The 19,995-nt window shown below is 39.7% G+C and overlaps 2 protein-coding genes across 21 annotated transcripts in view; one reads left to right on the top strand and one right to left on the bottom strand.

The window, feature by feature from the left end:
* The window catches only part of PPP2R5A (protein phosphatase 2 regulatory subunit B'alpha), a 47,026-nt gene extending 34,443 nt beyond the window's left edge, over positions 1-12,583 (top strand). Inside the window, exons 7-13 of one of the 2 annotated variants that reach the window (XM_075147016.1) lie at positions 160-268; positions 2,664-2,717; positions 6,922-6,972; positions 7,954-8,073; positions 8,163-8,290; positions 9,571-9,630; positions 10,453-10,554. In XM_075147016.1, coding sequence (XP_075003117.1) covers positions 160-268; positions 2,664-2,717; positions 6,922-6,972; positions 7,954-8,073; positions 8,163-8,290; positions 9,571-9,628 — 520 coding nt within the window. In that variant the 3' untranslated portion in view covers positions 9,629-9,630; positions 10,453-10,554. Of the gene's footprint in view, positions 1-159; positions 269-2,663; positions 2,718-6,921; positions 6,973-7,953; positions 8,074-8,162; positions 8,291-9,570; positions 9,631-10,452; positions 10,555-11,347 lie in introns of those variants that run through there. The other variant, XM_075147015.1, reaches the window with a different exon arrangement.
* PACC1 (proton activated chloride channel 1) overlaps positions 8,008-19,995 on the bottom strand; it is a 99,418-nt gene continuing 87,430 nt past the window's right edge. For 13 of the 19 annotated variants that reach the window (XM_075147026.1, XM_075147024.1, XM_075147023.1 and 10 more), the window contains 2 exons: positions 17,746-17,850; positions 15,261-15,982 (listed from right to left, as the gene is read on the bottom strand). In XM_075147026.1, the coding sequence (XP_075003127.1) occupies positions 15,821-15,982; positions 17,746-17,850 (267 nt within the window). In that variant the 3' untranslated portion in view covers positions 15,261-15,820. Of the gene's footprint in view, positions 13,803-15,260; positions 15,983-17,745; positions 17,851-18,995; positions 19,274-19,995 lie in introns of those variants that run through there. The other 6 variants (XR_012673149.1, XR_012673150.1, XR_012673148.1 and 3 more) reach the window with 6 other exon arrangements.

A 19,995-nucleotide genomic window follows, 5' to 3' on the forward strand; every position in this document is an offset into this window, starting at 1 on the left:
AAAGGTTGTGCATATGTAGAGCTATTTTATGGCTTCAGAATAATCAGGTTTAGAAATTGAATCAGAAATGGAGTGTCTCTTGAATTTACAGAAAGTCTTGACTTGCTAGGAAAAAATTATTTTTTAATAAAAATAAATCCTGCTTATTCATGTTTTCAGTATTATCAATGGTTTTGCACTGCCACTGAAAGCAGAACACAAACAGTTCCTTATGAAAGTTCTGATTCCCATGCATACTGCAAAGGGATTAGCTTTGTTTCATGCACAGGTAAGCTTTTGCCTATTTTTAAGAGTTGTGGGGTTTTTAGTATTTGCATTTGAAACTAACAAAATTTAAAGCAGTATGTGTTATAATATCAATATTCCAAAATATTTGCAAATTCAGTGACTCTTTTTTTTAAAAGATCTGATGTCTAAATGTTAATTTTGAGATAATATTTAGCATATATTAAAAGTGAAAGAATGTAACTGCAAGTCAACTGAAGTGGGAAGCTTTTTTGCTTGCTGGTCTTGTCACACTTTAAGCGTCATTTAATCCCAGGACCTTGTTCTGTTATCGCTTCTTTTATGTGATCTAAATGTTGTGTATAAAGGAACCTTGAGTATGGCCAGGTACTTATTTCAGAAATGCTTTTTTATTTCTAAAACCATTCCGGTGACGGGGAGGGGAGGAGAACGTTGGGTATAAATGGCAGAAATGTATAGTAGCTCTCTGGATCAGCTAGAAACTATGTAGATCCATGGCACGCTGTCAGAATGCTTTCGTTCTTCTTTTGACTTCCATTCTTATACTTTGCACACACGTTCAGCATTTTATTTGAGGAATAGCGTATATTCTTTCCAGACATACGGCACTTGAGTATTGAATACATTTGATGCAAACTTGCAAGTAATTCTGCTGTGGCTAATTAAAAACTTGCTTTGTTAACTTAGTCAGCTCACTAATACAGGTCCTTATAGACTAAAGATACAAGGAAATGAGTTTCTAATTAAAGTGAAATCATTATGACTATATAGCCTACAAACAGGATCAAGTCAAGAGCTCAGTTAATTCCTAATTCTCATATAAAGTTTTAATTTAATTAAATCACTTGTCTTTGTGGTTTATTGCTATGCAATAGGCTGCTCCATGGAATGAGTCAGTGATACGAAAGGGACCAGTCACTTGCCAAAGGTATTCTCACTGATAGATCAGTACAGCAAGCTATCCTTTTTCCGATGATATGTTTAATCCAGGTCTTTGGTGCCTGAAAGGGTCCTATTAATTCAGCTGTACTGTGGACCTGAAAGTAGCATTTGGTTTGCTGACCAGGCTGCTCATCTATCCCTTTATAAACCACTAGTGCCATGTGCAGTTTCAGCACTGTGTGTTTCTGGTTTCGTATTATCCTGAAGGTGTAAACCAGCATTAAATCTGCTTTGAAATCAGGAGTGGCCTGGTTGCTTCATTGCTACAGTACAATTTTAGCCTACCCTTAAAAGTTAAAGCTGAATTAAGTTTGAGTCTTTGTCTTTGAACAATAAAGCATTACTCTACAATATATATAATGGGATTTTATGAGGTTAATGTGTGACATTTATTATTTTTTGAATCTATACATATACATCCTTAGCCTAAGGGTGAAAGAAATAAATTAGACCTGTTGTAATTACAGCATTGTAATTATCTGCTTTGGGATAACAGATTAAAAAAAATTGGAAAGGTAATGCTTGAATTCAAGCATCCTAAGTATTGAAATGTACATGTAATGCATGTAAATAATTTTTGTCTTTGCTATATATTGTGAGATGAAAAATACTGTAACTTCTTAAAATCAGTCTTAATGGAATCTAGGATTGTAACTACTTTAGTAATAGGGTTATTGTATGGTTTTTGCACTGGGCAGAGGTATGGTTGTTTAGTTACTTAACTATGTGCTAAGAAACTAAACAATAAGTAATTATGTAACATGTAATATCGCACTTTGGCCTGAGAAGACCCTGGACAGAAATCTCTAGAGGCTGGGAGAGCATGCTGGGGACTTAATCCCGTTATGCTTCCCCCCTTCATACACTGTTCCACAGGCATTTGTTGTTGGCCGTTGCTGGGGACAGGATACTCAGCTGGACAGATGCTGCCTGATCTCTTGTGGCCGTGCAATATGTTACAGTTCTTTCACCTGTAATCTTATCACTGAATGTTGCGTGCTGTAGATGTCTCGTACTTGAGCAATGTGTGCTCAGTCAAACCTGGTTTAAAACTTTTTTTTTGACTGAAAGTATCACCTTTTTTTACCCCAATACAGATGTTTGAAAACGATAGTTTTGTAATGTTAATACAGGAATTGATGTTGAGAAAAATTTGTCTGCATACTGGATCTGAGTTAGGGAAATATCTGTTAAGCTTAAAAGTAATTTTCTTCTAGGATGAAAGAAAAAAAAAGATGATTTTTGGTATGCAGGGAGTTTTTGTAAGATAGAGCAGGCCTGTATATATCTTGCTGCTTTAATTGCTGTTTTGTTTAGTTTGGAAGAATTTTAAAAGGCTGTGTAGGGGTGTTTTGGGTTGGGTTCCCCCCGCTCCACATCTGAAGTGCTTCCATTATAAGTTGTGATATTTAGTTATGCTGCAATGTCTAAACAGTGTCTGTTTAAACTAAATAATCATATGACTTACATTCTAGCTCGCCTATTGTGTTGTACAGTTCCTGGAAAAAGATACAACTTTAACAGAGCCTGTAAGTGTTTTTCAGTTGAATGTTTTTCTATTTTTAATTTCAACTAAATATTTCAGTGTAACTTGTTAGCACAGATAGTACTGCTATACAATTCTATCTTGACTAATGATCCATAGGTGTTTCTGGGAGGGAGGGGGGGGGAATTAAATCTGGAACAGTTTTTTAAAAAATTCTGGGTTTGAAAGGGCAGTTATCTCTTAGCCTGTGACTGAAATAGAGCACAAATTTAAATAAAAGTTTGAACCGCTAATATAATGCAAATTACCTCATATGAGAAAGCATGTAACATATATTCCCTCCTAGTAAGAACTAAAATTTCAGTATTTTTGGTGCTGATGGCTTGTGCTGCATAAAGTTGAAATATTTTGGGAAATAAACAATCCCAAAATAAAAGTTGGAAAGAACACCACTTTATTTAGGCAGAAAGAACTCTGAAATTCCAAATGCGATGTTTCTGTTCTGTCTCTTTGGTTACTGGGGTGCCTCTTGGCAGTTATAATACAGGTGCTTCAGGCATCAGTGACTTTTGCTAGACTGAATCTCCCATGATACGTATTGACAGCTCAGCTAAAATGGGGTTTGCAGCACTTCATGCAAGGGCTTTGGCAATGCCCATAAAGAAGAATGCAGGCTCAGGGCAATGCAGCAACTCATGGGGACACAGACTGATGTTAGACCAGCTAGAACAGAAACTGGTTTTAGTTGGACTATTAGAAATCTTTCCGTTAGGGGTATTTATACTGTTTAGGTATAAATACTTTATCCCTTTTTGTGACAGAACAGTGAAGAGCTTATGCAAAATCTAAACTTTCTATAAAGAAAAAAGATAAACAGCTTTGTGGAAACAACGTAGATCTTCACCAGTCTTTCAGTGGAAGCTTGTTTTCTGTACAGCCACTTAAGTACTGATGTTCCTCATCAGAAGACAAGTTAATTCTGTAGGTGGTGGAAGGCGGTAGACCTGACTGTCGATAAATTTGCCTTGTCTGCTTGAAGCATCTTCTTTCCCCCTGTACTGCAGTGTTGCCAGCTACGCTGGTCAATGTGCTTATTTTGTTGGATAGGGCAAGGAGAAAGGAATTGCATAAGCTTAAGGAAGAACCTTAAGCCAAGCGATAAAACAGTGCAGGCATTTTGACAGTTAAAGTTGACACATGAGCAGAAAACGTGTAGTATTACATAAAAACTTGCAAGATTGAATGAAGTGACAACGTGACTAAGTCAGAACTTCCTGATATGAATTACAGAACTGATGCAGGATCGAAGCCCAAACTTTGAAGCGGGAAGGTAGGGCTTTTTGAAGTAGGAGTGCTTTAGTGCAATTCTGAGATTTCATCTGGACTATAATGTATACAATTCTGGTTGCCTCTTAATCAGTAAAGATGAATTCAGAATGGAAAAGATACAGGAGCTCACTGCAAGAGTCACTGCCTGTGCTTGCTTTGGTCATTACTCTGAGCATATAGTAAAATTGGCTTTATCAAGCAGTAAAAGTTAATAAGATAAGAAATGAAGCTTTAAGAAACTTTCCGAAATGCTTGAAAAGTAGATGTTAAAATTCGGGGCAACTGATGAGATAGCATTTGGAATTTTTTTTGCCTTTAGGTTAAGTAATATTTTAAGAACTCCATCAGAAGGCTGTCTTCAGGAGTACCTTACTGTTATTTTTCTGGCAGGAATTGTCACTCAGGGTCAATTTAGAGGACATTCAATCGAGCTCTTGTAACTATGGTAGTCTGCCTTAGGTCAGTCCTGATGTTTGCGAAGCTGACAGAAGAGTTTGTTACCTAACCCTGCTAAGTGCAATGGCCTTTACATTGAAGAAATTGGGCTAAACATGCAGTCCTTGTACATAAGATAAGTTTTCTAGCAGGTCCCTACTGTTGTAAGTCACTTTAGAGGAATTTTGTAGCTCAGAGAGAAGTATCAAGAGTTTTGTGTAGTAAGAGCAGCAGGATTTCAGAACTGCATTCATGTTGAATATTTCTTTGAATAAAATCTTTGAACATAAATGTGCATGTATCAGTTTTTTAATATGAAGGCATAGTCAAGCTGGAAACTGATAGTCTCTCTGAGGACCAAGGAATAGGTATTTTGTTGAGGTCTGCACTGTTATACTCGGAACATGTTACTTCTTTATCAAGTTGAGAATGTGAGTCTGTGTAGCAAAGTATATTCAACATGCTTACAGTAACATGTGCTGGAAACTGGACTCTTCCAGCTAACTCAATTTTATGCTTTCGAGACTACTAAAGTCATACTCCAAGTAGGGGTGTATGGTAGGTTCTCAGGTTTTCTTTGGCAAATGTGCAAAATTTTCTGGCTTGCTTGCATTGTTTTGGAGGAGGGGAAGGTGTTGGCAGAATGAGCTGTTACACCTGTAAATCATAGAATCGTTAAGGTTGGGAAAGACCTCTAAGATCGAGTCCAACCATCAACTCAACACCACCATGCCCACTAAACCATGTCCCTAAGCACCTCATCTACATGTCTCTTAAATGTTTAAGATGTTCAGGTTTGTTCTTTAAAAATACAAAATCTCAATAGTATATAACCGAGTAATTCAGTTACAAGCTAATTAACAGAAGATGGCCCTAGATTTAAAGTGTATTTACATAGACTACTTTAAATTATGAATCTAGAGAAACAAGTGTAATTAATTGATGCAAGTCTGACTCCTTGAGGGTGGAGGAGAAGTGGGTGAGTGGAGGACTGCCAGATCAGGTAATTGCAGTGAAATGGGGGAGCTCAAAATTTCTCCTTCCCCCATCACCCTGCCATCTGCCCCAGCTCTTCTGCTCCGCCTGTGGAGGCAGCAAGGAGGCCAGGTCAGTGCCGGCCGGTCAGGGAGGGAGCTCTGCCTCTGTGGGCCAGGGGGCAAAGTTGTCACCTGTGTGGGCTGATCCAGGCCTCCTGTTCCTTCGTCAGGTGTCAGTTGACGGCATTTGTATTTGTTGTCTGTAGCTTTCAGCCAGCTAGGTACAACTGTGTGGTCAAGGCTCTGTAAGGAATCTGTTCTTGCCTTGTAACTTGCTTTCTTTTTGTGGATTTGAGCATAGGACTTTTACCAGCTGCCTGAGGTTTCTGCATTTGCTCAGCATCATTTGAAGTGACATTCAGTTTTGTAGTAGCAGGATATGTGTGTATCGTAGGCTAAAGACTTGTGGGCACTTAAAATCATATTAACTTTTTCTCTGGAAAGTCACTTTTGATAGTACACATAGTTGTGAATAAAACAGACAGCTGGGAAGCTGGAAAAAACCCCCACAACATGGCAAAAATATGGAAGGTATTCAAATAGTTGAGTAAGTTTTACAGTTGGATAGGATCAGTTAGGTGCTGTTGTATCATAAAAACAGAGATCCTTTCCTCAGAATGAAAGTTTTTAAGGCTCTGAGAATGTTTCTGCTTCCAAAACATACAGTTACAGGTGTGTGTTTTGTTTTTTAGTTTTTTTGGATTTTTTTTTTTCAGCCAGCATTAATTTTATTATTTAGATGCCATGTCAAATGTTTGTTTCTAGGAAAGGCCTCCAGCCTTGCTTTGCTGTGTTTCCCCCTCTCCCCTCCCTCTTGAGGGCTGTACTTCCTAATTAAGTTTTGCTGAAGTTTTTTTCCAGTCTTGGGTAAGATAGTTTCCAATGTAGATACTGGAGTATATTTTCTCTGTAAGTTCACATGTTTTTTTAGTTTCCAGTCTTTAACATTTCAAACTCTAGAAGAAAAAAGGAAGTGATGGAGGCCATGACTCTTCCGTATAGCCCTGTTGCGCAGCCAGCGTATACTGCTTGCTCTCGGGCTTCAAACCTTGACGCCAAGACAGGTGCTCCCCAAAATATGGATGAGTAGAACACAAAAAATATTCTGGGAAATCTAGCTACAGGGGACTTAACTTCATTTTGTGATCCTTTGATGTTATCAGCATCCTATGAATTAATGTATGTACCGGGATGGGAGCAGAGTATGAACAGATAATCAAAGACTTGTGACGTGATAAGGGTCTAAATTTTTCTGATAACCTAAACAAGATAAATATTTAAATGAGACAGCGCCATATTTATTTTCAATGGAACTACATTTAGCTGTATTCAGTTTTCTTTGAACCTCCTGATAAGGAAAAGCAAACTAGTACTTTTTTTTTTTAATCTTATCAAATATGTAATAGAAACTTGTTCTACTTTAACTTGTTTGTATTTTTAATATAGGTAATCAGAGGACTGCTCAAATTTTGGCCAAAAACTTGCAGTCAGAAAGAGGTTGGTTTTGTCTCTTGTTTCTGGCGTCTGCTATGATGTAAAATGTAGTGTGGCAGGTCCATATGCCTTACCTCTGCTGTGCTTTTTAAGAGATCTTGTGGAAAACTTGGAGTTCTTGAGGCGCTCATCTCTGTCATGCAACTCAATGCAATTGTTTTGTATGTCTGTTCTTACTATGGTGTTACTATGTTAAAACTATATTAAAAGTTGCATTCTAATTAAGATATTGTACAGAGAAACAATTTCCCAAGGTGAGAAGTATTGTAGTAGATACAGACCAGGTTGGAGGTAGTCATCTGCAATGTGACACAGACTTAGCATTTGAGATACCAAGTAAGTGTCTGGCAAAGCATACATACATTCTTTTTCCATAGTATAAAAATAACTTTAAATGGTCCTGGGAAATTCATTTTTTCTGGTTTCTTCTGTGTAGTTAAAATGAGTTTAAAAATCAGGAATTTGATTTATGCCACCAGATCTCACCCCCCGACAGCCCTTTAAAAGTGGGGTCCCTTAACGCTGTTGTCCCTGTTTGTGTGAGTGGTGTTAAATTCTTCTGTGCCACCTACTAGTGCTCTGCTGGTTGTAATTTAAAACGGGAATTAACTGTTTATCACTTAAAAAGCTACTTTGGAGATCTCAGATAATGGTAACCTCTGCAGCCATTCCTGAAGAAATAAAATGTTCTAGCGAGTTTTTTTTAAACTGTAAAAAAACACATTCTGCAGAAGCAGTTCTGTGAAGTGTTTAGAGCAATTACACAAAAGAAGAAATCCAAGACGAGAGCTGTACCCTGGTAGCTGAAACTGATGATTCTTTCAGGCTGCAAAAAGCCTGTGGATGTCTAATGCATTGCAATTACATACAGTGTTCTTTGCAGGATTCATGATTAATGTATAAAGTGTATTTTGTTTGTTTCTGTTTACAATGGCAATATAAAACATTCTCATACTTCCGCATTTTTTTTTTTTATACAAACAGGTAATGTTTTTAGGTGAAATTGAAGAAATCTTAGATGTAATAGAACCAACGCAATTCAAAAAAATAGAAGAGCCTTTATTTAAGCAAATATCCAAGTGTGTGTCAAGTTCACATTTTCAGGTAAAAAAAAAAAATACTATTAAAAAAAAAGAAAAATGACTTGTAGCAACTTATTTTGTGGTTGTTGACCCCTAAACTTGGTGTTTCAGGTTGCAGAAAGAGCTTTGTACTTCTGGAATAATGAATATATTCTTAGCCTGATTGAGGAGAACATTGATAAAATTCTACCAATTATGTTTGGCAGTTTATACAAGATCTCCAAAGAACACTGGAATCCGTATGTAATGTTTAACTTTATCTATAGTACCATAAACAAATTGTCTACTGTTTCAGGTTTGGATCGTAAGCTTGTAAATGTGATTTCATTTTTACGTAAATCAGATGAAATCAATGAGATTATGGGTGCTAAAATGGACGTCATTTTCAGCTGTATCATGCTCTCACTGTTCCGCATTGTTGTTATGAACAACTGGAATTTATTGAAAAAGCATGAGGAAGTTGGATGATGGTATTGATAGTGTAATCACATTTGATCTTACGTGTTAGTTAAAAAATGCAGATTAATACTACTTAGACCAAAACAATTGCCAACAATTTGCTGTCCTTTCCTACTTCAGATGAACAAAATTCTGTCAGTGTCTTCATAAGTAGTTACTGCTGCCCAGTGAGAAGGGGAAAGATACTATCAGAGAAGAGCAGTTGCCTACCACTATGAAGTATGGTAGGAATGAGAAACAAGTGACTACTTCGTTTTATATTTAATGCCACAGGTTAAATGTTAGTATTTTTTGTATCATGTTTGAAAGATGCAGTAATTACACTGAAATACTAAAAAGCAAAGTTTGCTTGTGTCCAGCATCCTGAACTGAGTTGCAAGTCAATTTGTAGAATGTAAAGCTCCTACAGGCAAAAGCCAGGGTAGGCAGGAGCCCCCCACAACTTTGAAGTTAAATCAGATGTCCTGTTTCAAGCCTTTAGCGGCTCTGAAATGATTCGGAATTTATCTAGATGGTGTGTCTAGTTGCAAATGTATCAGCTGAGACTGAATAGGAATTTGGGAGAACTAGCTCTTGGAGCATTAATAGTACTTCGGACCTCAACAGATTTGAAGGATGTCCCTCTTTCCCTAGCTGCAGACAGAAGTTGCCCTTTATGAAGGAAGCGAAAGACACAAGGTAACTGTACACCTTGAGGACCAGGAAGTTTGAGGAAGAAAGTCCTTTAGTTTTAATCTGTTCTGGAGGGCAGAGTAACATGCTTACGTCCATCCAGCTGTCCGACATGGACTTAACTACTCACTCAAAATCCAGCTTTTCCTCTCAGAAAACAAAAACCCCGACTAAGCTTTTGTCTTCAAACCACATGAAAGCCAGTGTTCAAAAAAAGAAAAAAAAAGGTGTATAGACAGGCTAAGTGTACTGTGCATTTTGAACGAGCATAGGGCCTCTGGTGAATAGTTGGGAGATTTCCTAGGGCCACAAGGGACAGTGTGTACTGAAAAGGCAAAGCTGGTCCTTTGGTTACTTCCTTAGATTTTTCTGTCACTCATTTTTCAAGGTCACAAGGCTGCACGGCACCCCTGCTCTACATCCTTACAGTCAGTACTGCTGTGTGAAGGTGAACTGCTAGTGAGGGGAAAGATGGGGAAGACAGTTTACCTACCTTTTTTGATTAGTGATAAGCTTAATGATAGGCACCTTTTTAATAGGCACCTTTAATTTTACTGCTATTTTTGCATTTCTGTGTGTAATTAAGAGGGGGTTTAAAGGAGATAAACACCACAATATTTAAGATAATTTATTGAAATACGAATGCCTTCATAAAAAGAAGAGTAATACCTAACGTGGAAGTACGGACAGCCACGTAAGACACAGCCAGTATTGCTCAAGCTTTTTAGTTTCTTAAAGGAACTAAGGTACCAGAAACCATTATCTGATGTTCTCAATTCAGTTCTCTAATGGGGCATATGCAGCAAAACTGTCTGCTGCCCAGAAACGCTTCTGGTAGCTGTATTAAACCATGCGCCTGTGGTTCCTCTGCCACATTCTTTTGCCCAGTCTTGACGCTATTAGCCAGAAGTTTATTTTTCTAGACTCTTGTATTTCCTTACTCTAATATTACAAAATTGTTGTTAAAACTCAGTTTATTAAACGTTAACATAATTGAATGGCTTTATAGTACAGCCACAGTACCAATAATTATGTCCTGTGCAATTACAAGAGTCAGGAATTTAAGGTTAAACAGCCATTTCAAAAAAAGTTTAAATATGCATTTTATTAATTTACAGAGGAAATTATAATGAAGGACTTCGTTCCAGAAACTCACTGACCTTATAGTAGTATCCTAAATAAGAAGCTCAGAGTCCAAAAAAGAAATTGAACACTTGTTTACTGACGTTGATTTTGTGTTCAGTAATTGGTTGTGTTCCTTCTGTTCTAGAACTATTGTGGCACTGGTGTATAATGTGCTGAAAACCCTGATGGAAATGAATGGCAAGCTTTTTGATGAACTTACAAGCTCATATAAAGCAGAAAGGCAAAGGTACTGATTTTTCTTCCAAACGCACATTGATGAATGCATATCTAGAATTTACCAGCTGAAAAGAAACAAAACTTAACTCTTGTGGCTGTGGGGTCCTGTAATGGAACTGCTTATCAAATACTGGCTGCTGGGTGTCACTTGAGTAAGACGCACCCACGCAGGTGCGTGTCAGTGGTGTGGTGGGAGGTGAAGCCCCGAGGAGGCGGCAGGAAGGCCCCAGCTCCCGCCCTGGGCAGGGAGCGCTCTGTCTCCTGTGTGGGCTCAGCTGCTGCTGCGAGGGGCTGCTGGTGCTGGCTCTGCTGCTTCGGGGGTGTTGTCTGAAGAGAGCTGAGCTGGAGAATACTTCACAGCTCTGCTAAAACCACTGTCTTATCCTACTAACCTACTCAGCCGTACTGTTGGAGTAAGGGAGGCAGGTGTACGTTATCCTGGGCCAGCTGAGACCACATGCTACATCTCCTTTCAGTAGTTACGCTTTTCTCTCCCCAAGACGCTAGGTCCCTGAATTTGTTTGCATGTGATAAAGAACCTCCTTAGAATTGCAGTCGTCTGTGCAAAACCACACTACAGCAGTTGTCTGAGTTTGTTGGTGCAAAGTTACAGTTTTACCACTAACCGTTACCGATTTGTACGCTCGCTTTTTAATAGAGGAAATTGTGGTTGCCTTTAAAAATAGCTTTGGAGAAAAATTTACAAGAGGAATTACTAGATGTAAATCACAGTTGTTAAGTAACTGCATCTCCACATTGCACTTGAAACACATCTGGAATTGATACTTCACTCTTTCCTACAGAGAGAAAAAGAAAGAATTGGAACGTGAAGAGTTGTGGAGAAAGCTAGAGGAGTTAAAGCTTAAGAAGGCTATGGCAGAAAAGCAGAACAGCACTCACAATGTGCTAAATGCACACAATGCAAGTGCCAAATAAAAGAAATGACCACCTCTACTCGGCAGACATACTTTTTTGTACCCTTTTGAAATATATAAGGATTTGCAAAAGAAACCTCATCAGTATAATAGAAACAGCCAATTTTTTTCTCTGGCAAATGTAAAGATTTGAATTTAAATACAGCAGTTAAGTGATGTCATTACCACAGCATATTGTAAATTTGTCTAATTATTGATATACTGTCACTTCCAATGTTTCATAGAACTGAATTATCATCCTTAATGAGTGAAATAATTATGGGAGTGGTGAGAAATATGACTTGAATTTTTGATTGTGTTGCACATAGGTGGTATAGTTTGCTATGTACATTTTTTCCTTGTTTTATATGTGCTTTTCACATCGCTGCATACTTTGGTTAAGATTATAGAAAAGGCTTCTAGTTGTGCTGTATTTTCTCAAATAAAACCAAGGTACGTTACCAATAACTTGAGATATTCAGTATGTGCCCCTTCCAGCACTGAAAGGAACTCAGATACGGTGCTGTCCGTGAATTCCTGATTGGATTCAGATTTAGATTTATATAACGCTCACATTAGAATGAGGCAAAGCAGGGAGAGAAAGCCAGCTTGAGCAGGTTGGGGTGGTCCCTGCATCTGACCTCCCACCTGGTGAGAGCCTCTACCCTGTTCTTGCTGCCTCTTGGTCCTGGGCTACTTAGAGATTTCCTCCTGCTACAGCTGAGGATGGAGCTTCCTCTAGAGAGCCCATCGATGATGCTCCTCATCAGCCCAAGGACTCCCTGCGGAGTAGTGCAGGTCTCCTAGAGACGATCTTGACGTTTCTGCATTAGTGTTAGCATCTCATAGACTGAAGAATGAGACCAAAATTGGGATTACCTTTTTTTAGTAAGGAGGGAAGGCTGTCAATAAATAGTTCCTTGTTTTATTTAAAGAAAATGCAGTCTGTTTCTTAAAGGTGGAAAGTTGACAATAGAAGTCTTGTCTGTTTACTTGATCAAGTATTTTTCACATCTTTTATCAGAGTACCATTCCAATCTCTTAAATTGCAGTTGTGTGGAAAACTTTTGTAATGAAAGATCTTTGGGGAATTGAGCAGCATTCAATAAAGTCTTTATGTTTGTATTTAGTGCTGTATATCACATCTTTGTGTTTATAAAGACCAGGAGAACTAGAATGGCTTTTACAAATAACCTTTTAACTGCACGTGTGTCTGAATAACCTGTGGCTTTTCACCGAGCGGCAAAAGCGTTGGAGGCGCAGGCCGCTGGGGTTTCGTTTTTGTGAGTAGGGTGGAAGGCTTTGTTCTGCTCTCCTCAGCACAGAGCAGGTGGTGGTCAGAACAGCTGAGACAGGTGTCCTGGGCTTGTTTCACCTATTGCTTGGCTGGTTTACTGACTTTATTCAAGCAGTTTCCAGGGGGAAAAAGGTCTCTGCTACACTGTTGGAGTTGACTTTATTACGCTTTTATTGTTACCTCATTTTTTGTTTCCAAGTAGTTGTGTTTCACAGAGGAAACGGGAATAACGCTGCCTGAAGTGGTTTACACTACCTATAGCTCCGTCTGATCAAAACCAATTAGTTGCTGCTCTCTACGTGTCAGTTTTATATAAAAAGACTACATAATCAGCTGACCGAAGTAGACTCTGCCGTGGTAAGTGGCTGCCCAAAATTTGGAGGGAAGAAAATTCTTTACTTTTCATGGTGCTTCCTGAAGTCCTGAAACCAGATGTTAAACACTGCGGGGCCTGCAAGGGTGCGCTTTGCCAGCTCAGGAGGAAGATGACCATCACGCAGACACAGTTTACCTCAGTTTAGTACTTTAGTGCCTTTTTTCCATAGAAGAATAAAACCCCCAATTTGAGATATAAAATATTTTCAGCTGTCCTACACTCTAAAGGAAATAAATTATACAGACATTGGGGAATCTAACACTTACCTTGCAGTGGTACCAAAACCAAATTACTGGTGTATGTTATGAGCTGTTCAAAAATTTACAAATATGGACATCAAGGGTAAGTAATAGAAAAACAATGCTGTAGCTGTAAGAGGCCATTTCGAACAAATTGTGCAACACTTGCTATTAGAATCACTCCTATAAATAGGTATATAAAAGAAAGGTTTCTTGGCTGGCACCAGCTGGCCTGCTCTAGTAACAACATTTCCTTATAAAACACAAATCGTGATAGCTGAGCTGTAGTGACCGAAGTTGACTACTATGGGAATTTATTTAAAAAAAAAAGTACATTTAATAACGCAGAAATACAGAAATACTGTATTTAACCACACCTCCTACTTACCCCAGAGGTGGGGCTAAGTTGTCTTCCACCTTACCTTCTCTGACCTCATTCGCAAAAAAAGAACAAACAAATGCATTAGGATGCATCAGCACCTGATCAAATTGTTGTTTCTAAATATTTTTGTAAGATCCAAAAAATAGCTGCTGTAATGTCATTTGTTAAAGGAACACTTGGGTGTTTCTTTGACAGTGAGGAGTTAAGAAAGCTGTTGTCTCTGTCTTACCTGTAAAACAGGCCCTCAGCAGTGTTTTTGGGAAAGCGAAGGGCTATAAGCTGACCAGGGAAGTCAGTGGAATGCTTTTCTACCAGCCTAGGCTGTTATGTAGCAAAATCAACAGGGTTTTTCTTGATAAGTGTGGGGTTTTTATTCCTGCCCCTCCCATTTCCCTCCTGCCCCCTGAGTTTCTGTCCCATTCCCCACCACACCAGCACCTAGGGCTGAAGTAGCTGTCAAACAGTTTGCTTTAACAGCGCAGCGTTTGGTCTTTGCTACTCCCCTCTAGCGTAACTTCCTTCACTTGCTATGCACTCTGCTAACCCACCTCACTGAGGCTGTACAGCATTGGCCCTGCTGGACCATCACTGGGAGGCACTGAACAAAAACTGTTGACTGAACACCACCTGTTCTAGCATCCAAATGTTTTTTTTTCTTCTCCCCCCAGAAGAGTGCAATCAAGTTAGCTCAGACTGTACCCTTCACATTATGAACCGCTTGAAGCGCCAACGCAGGACCTGGGGAAGAGGGGAGAGTGGTCTGGTCACTGCAAGTGACTGGTAGGCTGTAGCCGCCTCCTGCCCCCAGCTGTCTGGACACAGGAGAACCCGTGTGCTGCCTCCATGCCTGCAGCCAGAGCTGCTCTTTTGTTTTTCTTATCACAGTGAATTGTTGCTCCCTTGTTTACGGCTTTGTTTGGTCAATGCAGTGCCTTGATTTGCTCTGGAAATCAGCTGAAAGTAGTAAGTTTTGTTTCAAAATGCTTCCTTAGAAGGCAAGAAAAAAAAAGAACAAGGGGGTACTTTTGATATGCTTACTACTATATTAATACTCTGTCAGTAGAGGATGGAAGAAGCTCCTTTCCTTGCAACAAAGCCTTCACAGCACATACACAATGGTGCGCTGCTGCCCTGTAGGCTCCTCAAGTCTGAGTTAGGCATCTAGACTAATAAGAGACTTAAAAGGAAGAAAACAACTACACCACCACAGCACAGCTCATTAGCACGCATTCTCTATATAATAGAGAATCATATTTAAATGCCAGGCTGATGAAAGACTATTTTTCACTTCCTTAGCAAAGACTGGGGGAAGGAGGGAAGAGCAACAGCCTGAGACAGGCTTTGAAGTCCATCATCAGCTCAGATGCCCAGGTATTTTGTTACTTGAGTGTACTTTGAGTTGGACTGATGAGGAACAGATTCTTGTTTCTCACCTTACCCTCTGGCCTACCTCCTGTAAAGCTCCAGCTGAATCTGAGAGCAGGTAGTTTCAAAGAATGTACACAATATCTTATTTGAAGTATTTTTTAATATTAAAGTCACTATACTTTAAATCAAAAATGACACGTAAGAGAATTCCAGTGTATTTTGTTTTAACACATACTTTGGAGAGGGGAGGCCAGACTGTTTTGTTGAGTGCTTTACCTTCCACTAAACACAGTCACAGAAGTAACTGCGTTACGGTAGCAGGGGCAGGTCATCGCTCATGCAGAAGCTAAATGGTCTCCTGTTCTGAGAAGCATTCAAACACTGTCCATTTTTTTTAGAACTTAACCGCTACAGTGTTGACTTTCTGAACATTAGTGAAATTTCTCCTTTCTCCCTGGTCCCCCCATATATTGAGGTAAGCTTGTTAGATTTGGAATAGCAAAGCATGAGTTTGTTAGACCTGTCCTAGAGTTAGCTCCTTTCTGAAGTTCAAAGGCCAGTTCACTAGGCTGTTCCTCCAGCCATCGTTTTTCCAGAAGAAAACATACCTGTTTTGCATCTTTAATTGCTGTATTGCTGATTGAAGTTTATTCCAGTTATTTTCTGTCCCTTCTGCTATGAATAGTTAAAAGGCTTAGTCTCAGTTTATGTGGTTCCTTACTTGACGACTCCTCTTCAGATGTCTCTTTCGGATTTTGATCATCCACTTAACACTTAACTTAGCAAAGTCTGCTGCCTTAAACAGAGCCAAGAAGATACCACAAAGAAGAGCAATCATGTTCCAGGGATTTGCTGTGATAATCTAAAAGAGATTAAAAAATATTATTCCCCTCATCTGACTCAGCATATATTATACCTATGCAATAACAAACTGAAGTGTTTTGCAGCATATTCCTTTACGCTGCAAAGGTGGCCTGTAGTGCCTTCTCCATACACCTGCCTCACACCATGGTTTTCTGATTCCTTCCATCAGGAAGAAAACACACTATACTAGCTGCTAAATTCCTTTTAGACTATTTCAGGATATGGAATTGTTTAAAACTTTAGAGATACAATTAAATTGCTAACTTTAAGATTATAGATAAAATTTACTATATTATTTAAAGATTTACAAAAATAACCAGTCACATTAAAGAAGATCTTCCAGAAGACAAAGCTAAAAGTAGCAATTACTGAAAAGCTTTAACAAGACAGCATTGTAATGCTAAACCAGCTTTTGACAGCAGCAACTGTTTCTGTAGACCTACAGCAAGTATTTTGTATTTCTATTTTTAACTACGTGTGGTTCAAGAGTAAAGTTTATTTATGGTTTGCAATTCTCCTCGCACCTCTAGGCACAAGGATGACTTCTAGGATCTCAGATGAAGCAAGCAGAGCTAGGATTAGGCAGCAATAAAGTAGCACACAGCTTTGGGACTCGCCGTGGAGTATGCAACTCTGGCGGTCAGCATGCACGTAGCATCACTGGGTCACCGCCGGGGCCAGAAGGTCTTAAACAGGCTTTCCGTAGCTGTTAATCCTCTTAAAAGCAGCAGCGCTGGCTGCCAGTGCTTGTGAACTATGGCCTCTTCAGCAAGAGGAAACAAGCACCCCCAATCCACTGGATCAAGGGCAGCTTTCAGCTCGAAGACAGCAGAGGTGTTAACCCCATCTGGCAGAGAGGAGGGAGAGGTGCCGGGAATAGGACTGGGCTCTTGAGGCTGAGGAGGTGCCTGCACTGAGGAGGGTGCCCAGCCCCAGCACAGACACGACAGCAGAAGTGCGAAGGGCCAATGACCCAGTCCTGCCTCACACAGTCTGCATTCGCACTCTGGTTTTGGGCAAGAAAACAGGAACTCCATGGATTTTGCTCGTGATGGACTTTGGTTGTCAGGTAGGGCTGTTTTAAATGCAAAATTTTAAATAGATTGTCTTTGCACATTTTGCCGTTCTACATTTTTCTGGGGAGGACAAATGTATCTATCTGACCTTCTCCCCTAGAACACCAGGAAAACAAGATCTAGCTCACATGCTTACAGTGCATGTACCCACAGCGCACACCTGCATGCATTTTAAGCACTCCAGTGACCAACAGTGGTCTTGTCTGGCACATCATATGCCTCTGGCTGCAGCATATTGAGCTAAATTTTAAAGTCCTTTTTGTGCACTTGAATGCAATACCAAATTCTATTCCAATAAGGGGTAAAAAATGCACTAGTTATTTATTCTTATTATTCTGATTTAAGCCAATTAATAAAAAAAGTCATTAAATCGGTTTACCCCAGCACACTATTTAAGCAAAAAGTTCAGAAGCTACACTTGCTAGAGCACAGGGGCAGGTGCTTTTTCTTAGCTACGTGTACCTCTAGCTGCAAACAGAATGCTGAGCGCCACCAAGTTGGTCTTGACCTCTGCAGAACATGTGTTACTGGATGGAAGGAAGAGCCTAGACTGAAACTGCAGAAGTAACCTCACTCTTCCTCTGAATTTCTGCTTGGAGTAAGGTAACAGAGGCATGCACCCACCCACACACAAACCATGAGCATGTGCAGTCAGCGATTCAAAAAAGGGACTAGCAATACTTACATCTTGAACAGTCTGTATAAAAGGATCTTTCCATTCAAATACCACAAAAAACAGCTGGTCACTTCTTGGTTTAGTTCTCTGGTCAATATAGTTAACCACGCTAGTCTAGAAAGAGGGAAGGAAAAAAAACCCATGCAGGTTACTTTCTTCAGTGGTGTAATGAGTCTTCTGTGCAACAGAAAAGGCTTGTAAGAAGGTAAAAATAGCAGGCTGTTCAGGGACTTCCAATTCAGCCTTCCTCTACCGGGAACAATAGGCTCCCAAATTATGGGAAGGGCAGTTTCCTCCATCTGTCTCATGTTCATATTCTTTCCGTATTTCTCACTTAGTAAAACACTGCAATACCACTTTTACACTGGTGGCCAGGGCCTTTATTTTATTACATAGCTTTTCCCTTTCAAGAGGGGAAATTTCATTTACAAAATTCGTTTACTGGAGTAATACAGCATTTTGAAAGTTCTCATGAATGAATGCTAAATTACTTTTATTTACCAGAGAACTACACGATGGTAGCAGGAAAACTCTTTTTTTGAAAAATCAGTTGTAGAATAAACTAGATGATGCCAGCAAGTGCAGAATGAAAAATGGAAAGGAAAGAAGCCTAGATGTTAACAATTAAAACCATACTTCCCAGTGCTGCCCATTAACTAGGTTACCATTTGAAACTAGCACTGACCAGCAGAGAGCTTTAGCACAATTCCACAGAGCTAGGATAACCAGGGTACAGTTTAGGATACCAGATCAATGTTTCAGCCACATGAAACCATAGTCTTAAGAACCACAATCAGGAAAGTATTAAGACATCAGGCCTCAGAAAAACATTTGTCTTGTCTTGTAACACACCCCCCCAGCCCAGAGGGGAATTACGCAGGGAGCTACATCGAGTTTGTACGCAGGCAACACCGCCACAGTTTGCGCTAGCCTCCCCACCGCCAGGAGACAATACAAACCGCTCAAGAGCCAGGCAGTCGCCTAACAGGCAAGCACACGGGGGTTGCAGCTGAACAAACGATGGAAGGACTGCTCCTGTCTCCAACCCTCAAAGGAGTATTTACACCTTGCTGTGTGCACAAGGGAGTACTGCTGCTCTTCCTACATTAGTTTAATACTGTACTGGAAGCAATGAATCCAGCAGTACTGTAACTTCATTTCAGGATTCTGACAGGAACTATAGATATGAAAACAGCGACTCAGCCCACATTGTATAAGGGATGACCTACTGCAAAAATCTCCCCTCTACCATGGCTTAGTTTCTTTACAAATACTTCAAGATTTCTATCGGTCTTCTCCACATGCCCTGCCCTGACCAGACTTTAGGCTGCGAACACATAGAAGCGGGAGCTAGAACACTGTATGTGTCCATTCAGAGCATATAGGAGCTTCACCACCCCATGTTTTCTGGTCAAACAGCTTTGCCGCAGACTTTTACCTTATATTTCTACAGCTCATTTAATTATTGCAGCGTACCATCACTCCACCTACACTCATTCAAGAAAACTGCACACCAGGAAACAAACAGTACCCAAAGCTAAATGAAGGCAATGGGAAAGGAAGAAAAGGCAACATAACGATTACTGGGCTAGTTAGCAGACCAACTGACTGTGCTATTTGACCTAATATTTGTATCCATCTTTCTGGTATGTTGTCTCCCAGTTTTAGATTTGAAAGGCTAATGGACTTCTTATGCAATTTGAGCAGGCATTGTACTGTCAAACAAAGCAAGTGCAATTTATGTCTGGGCTATTTCAACTTCTACTGTATTATTAATAGGGATCTGAAACCCAAAATTCACATTTGTACCAATGCCTATTTCCTAATTTTTTGTTGAAAAAAAACCCCACACCCCACAAAACAAAAAAAAACCCCAACACAGCATTCACCTACCCAGATGATCAAAGAGTCCACAACTGCTGGACTAAATGGATGTTTATAGTCACAAAAAGCTCAGCTTTTTCTGAATGTGAGTCAGCCTTTTGTTTTCACTTTGCGACACGTTAGTCTTGGGCACACAAAGGAGGACTTTCAAAAATCCTACACTAGGTAAGTACCAAATGACAAGTGATACAGAACTGTAGGTGATGGAGGACAGACAGACAACTGCTGTTAGCGCTTACATGGCAGCAGCTGACTGATGCATCCTTTCCTCTTCTCCAAACTAAGGCATTAGTTTGGATCTTCCATGACTTTGGGCTTTACCTCCTGTCCTCCTCCAGTGGAGCAGGAGGGTACCCATCTCAGTACTCTCACCTC

This window comes from Calonectris borealis, chromosome 3 (genome assembly GCF_964195595.1).
Source record: "Calonectris borealis chromosome 3, bCalBor7.hap1.2, whole genome shotgun sequence".
NCBI lineage: Eukaryota > Metazoa > Chordata > Aves > Procellariiformes > Procellariidae > Calonectris > Calonectris borealis.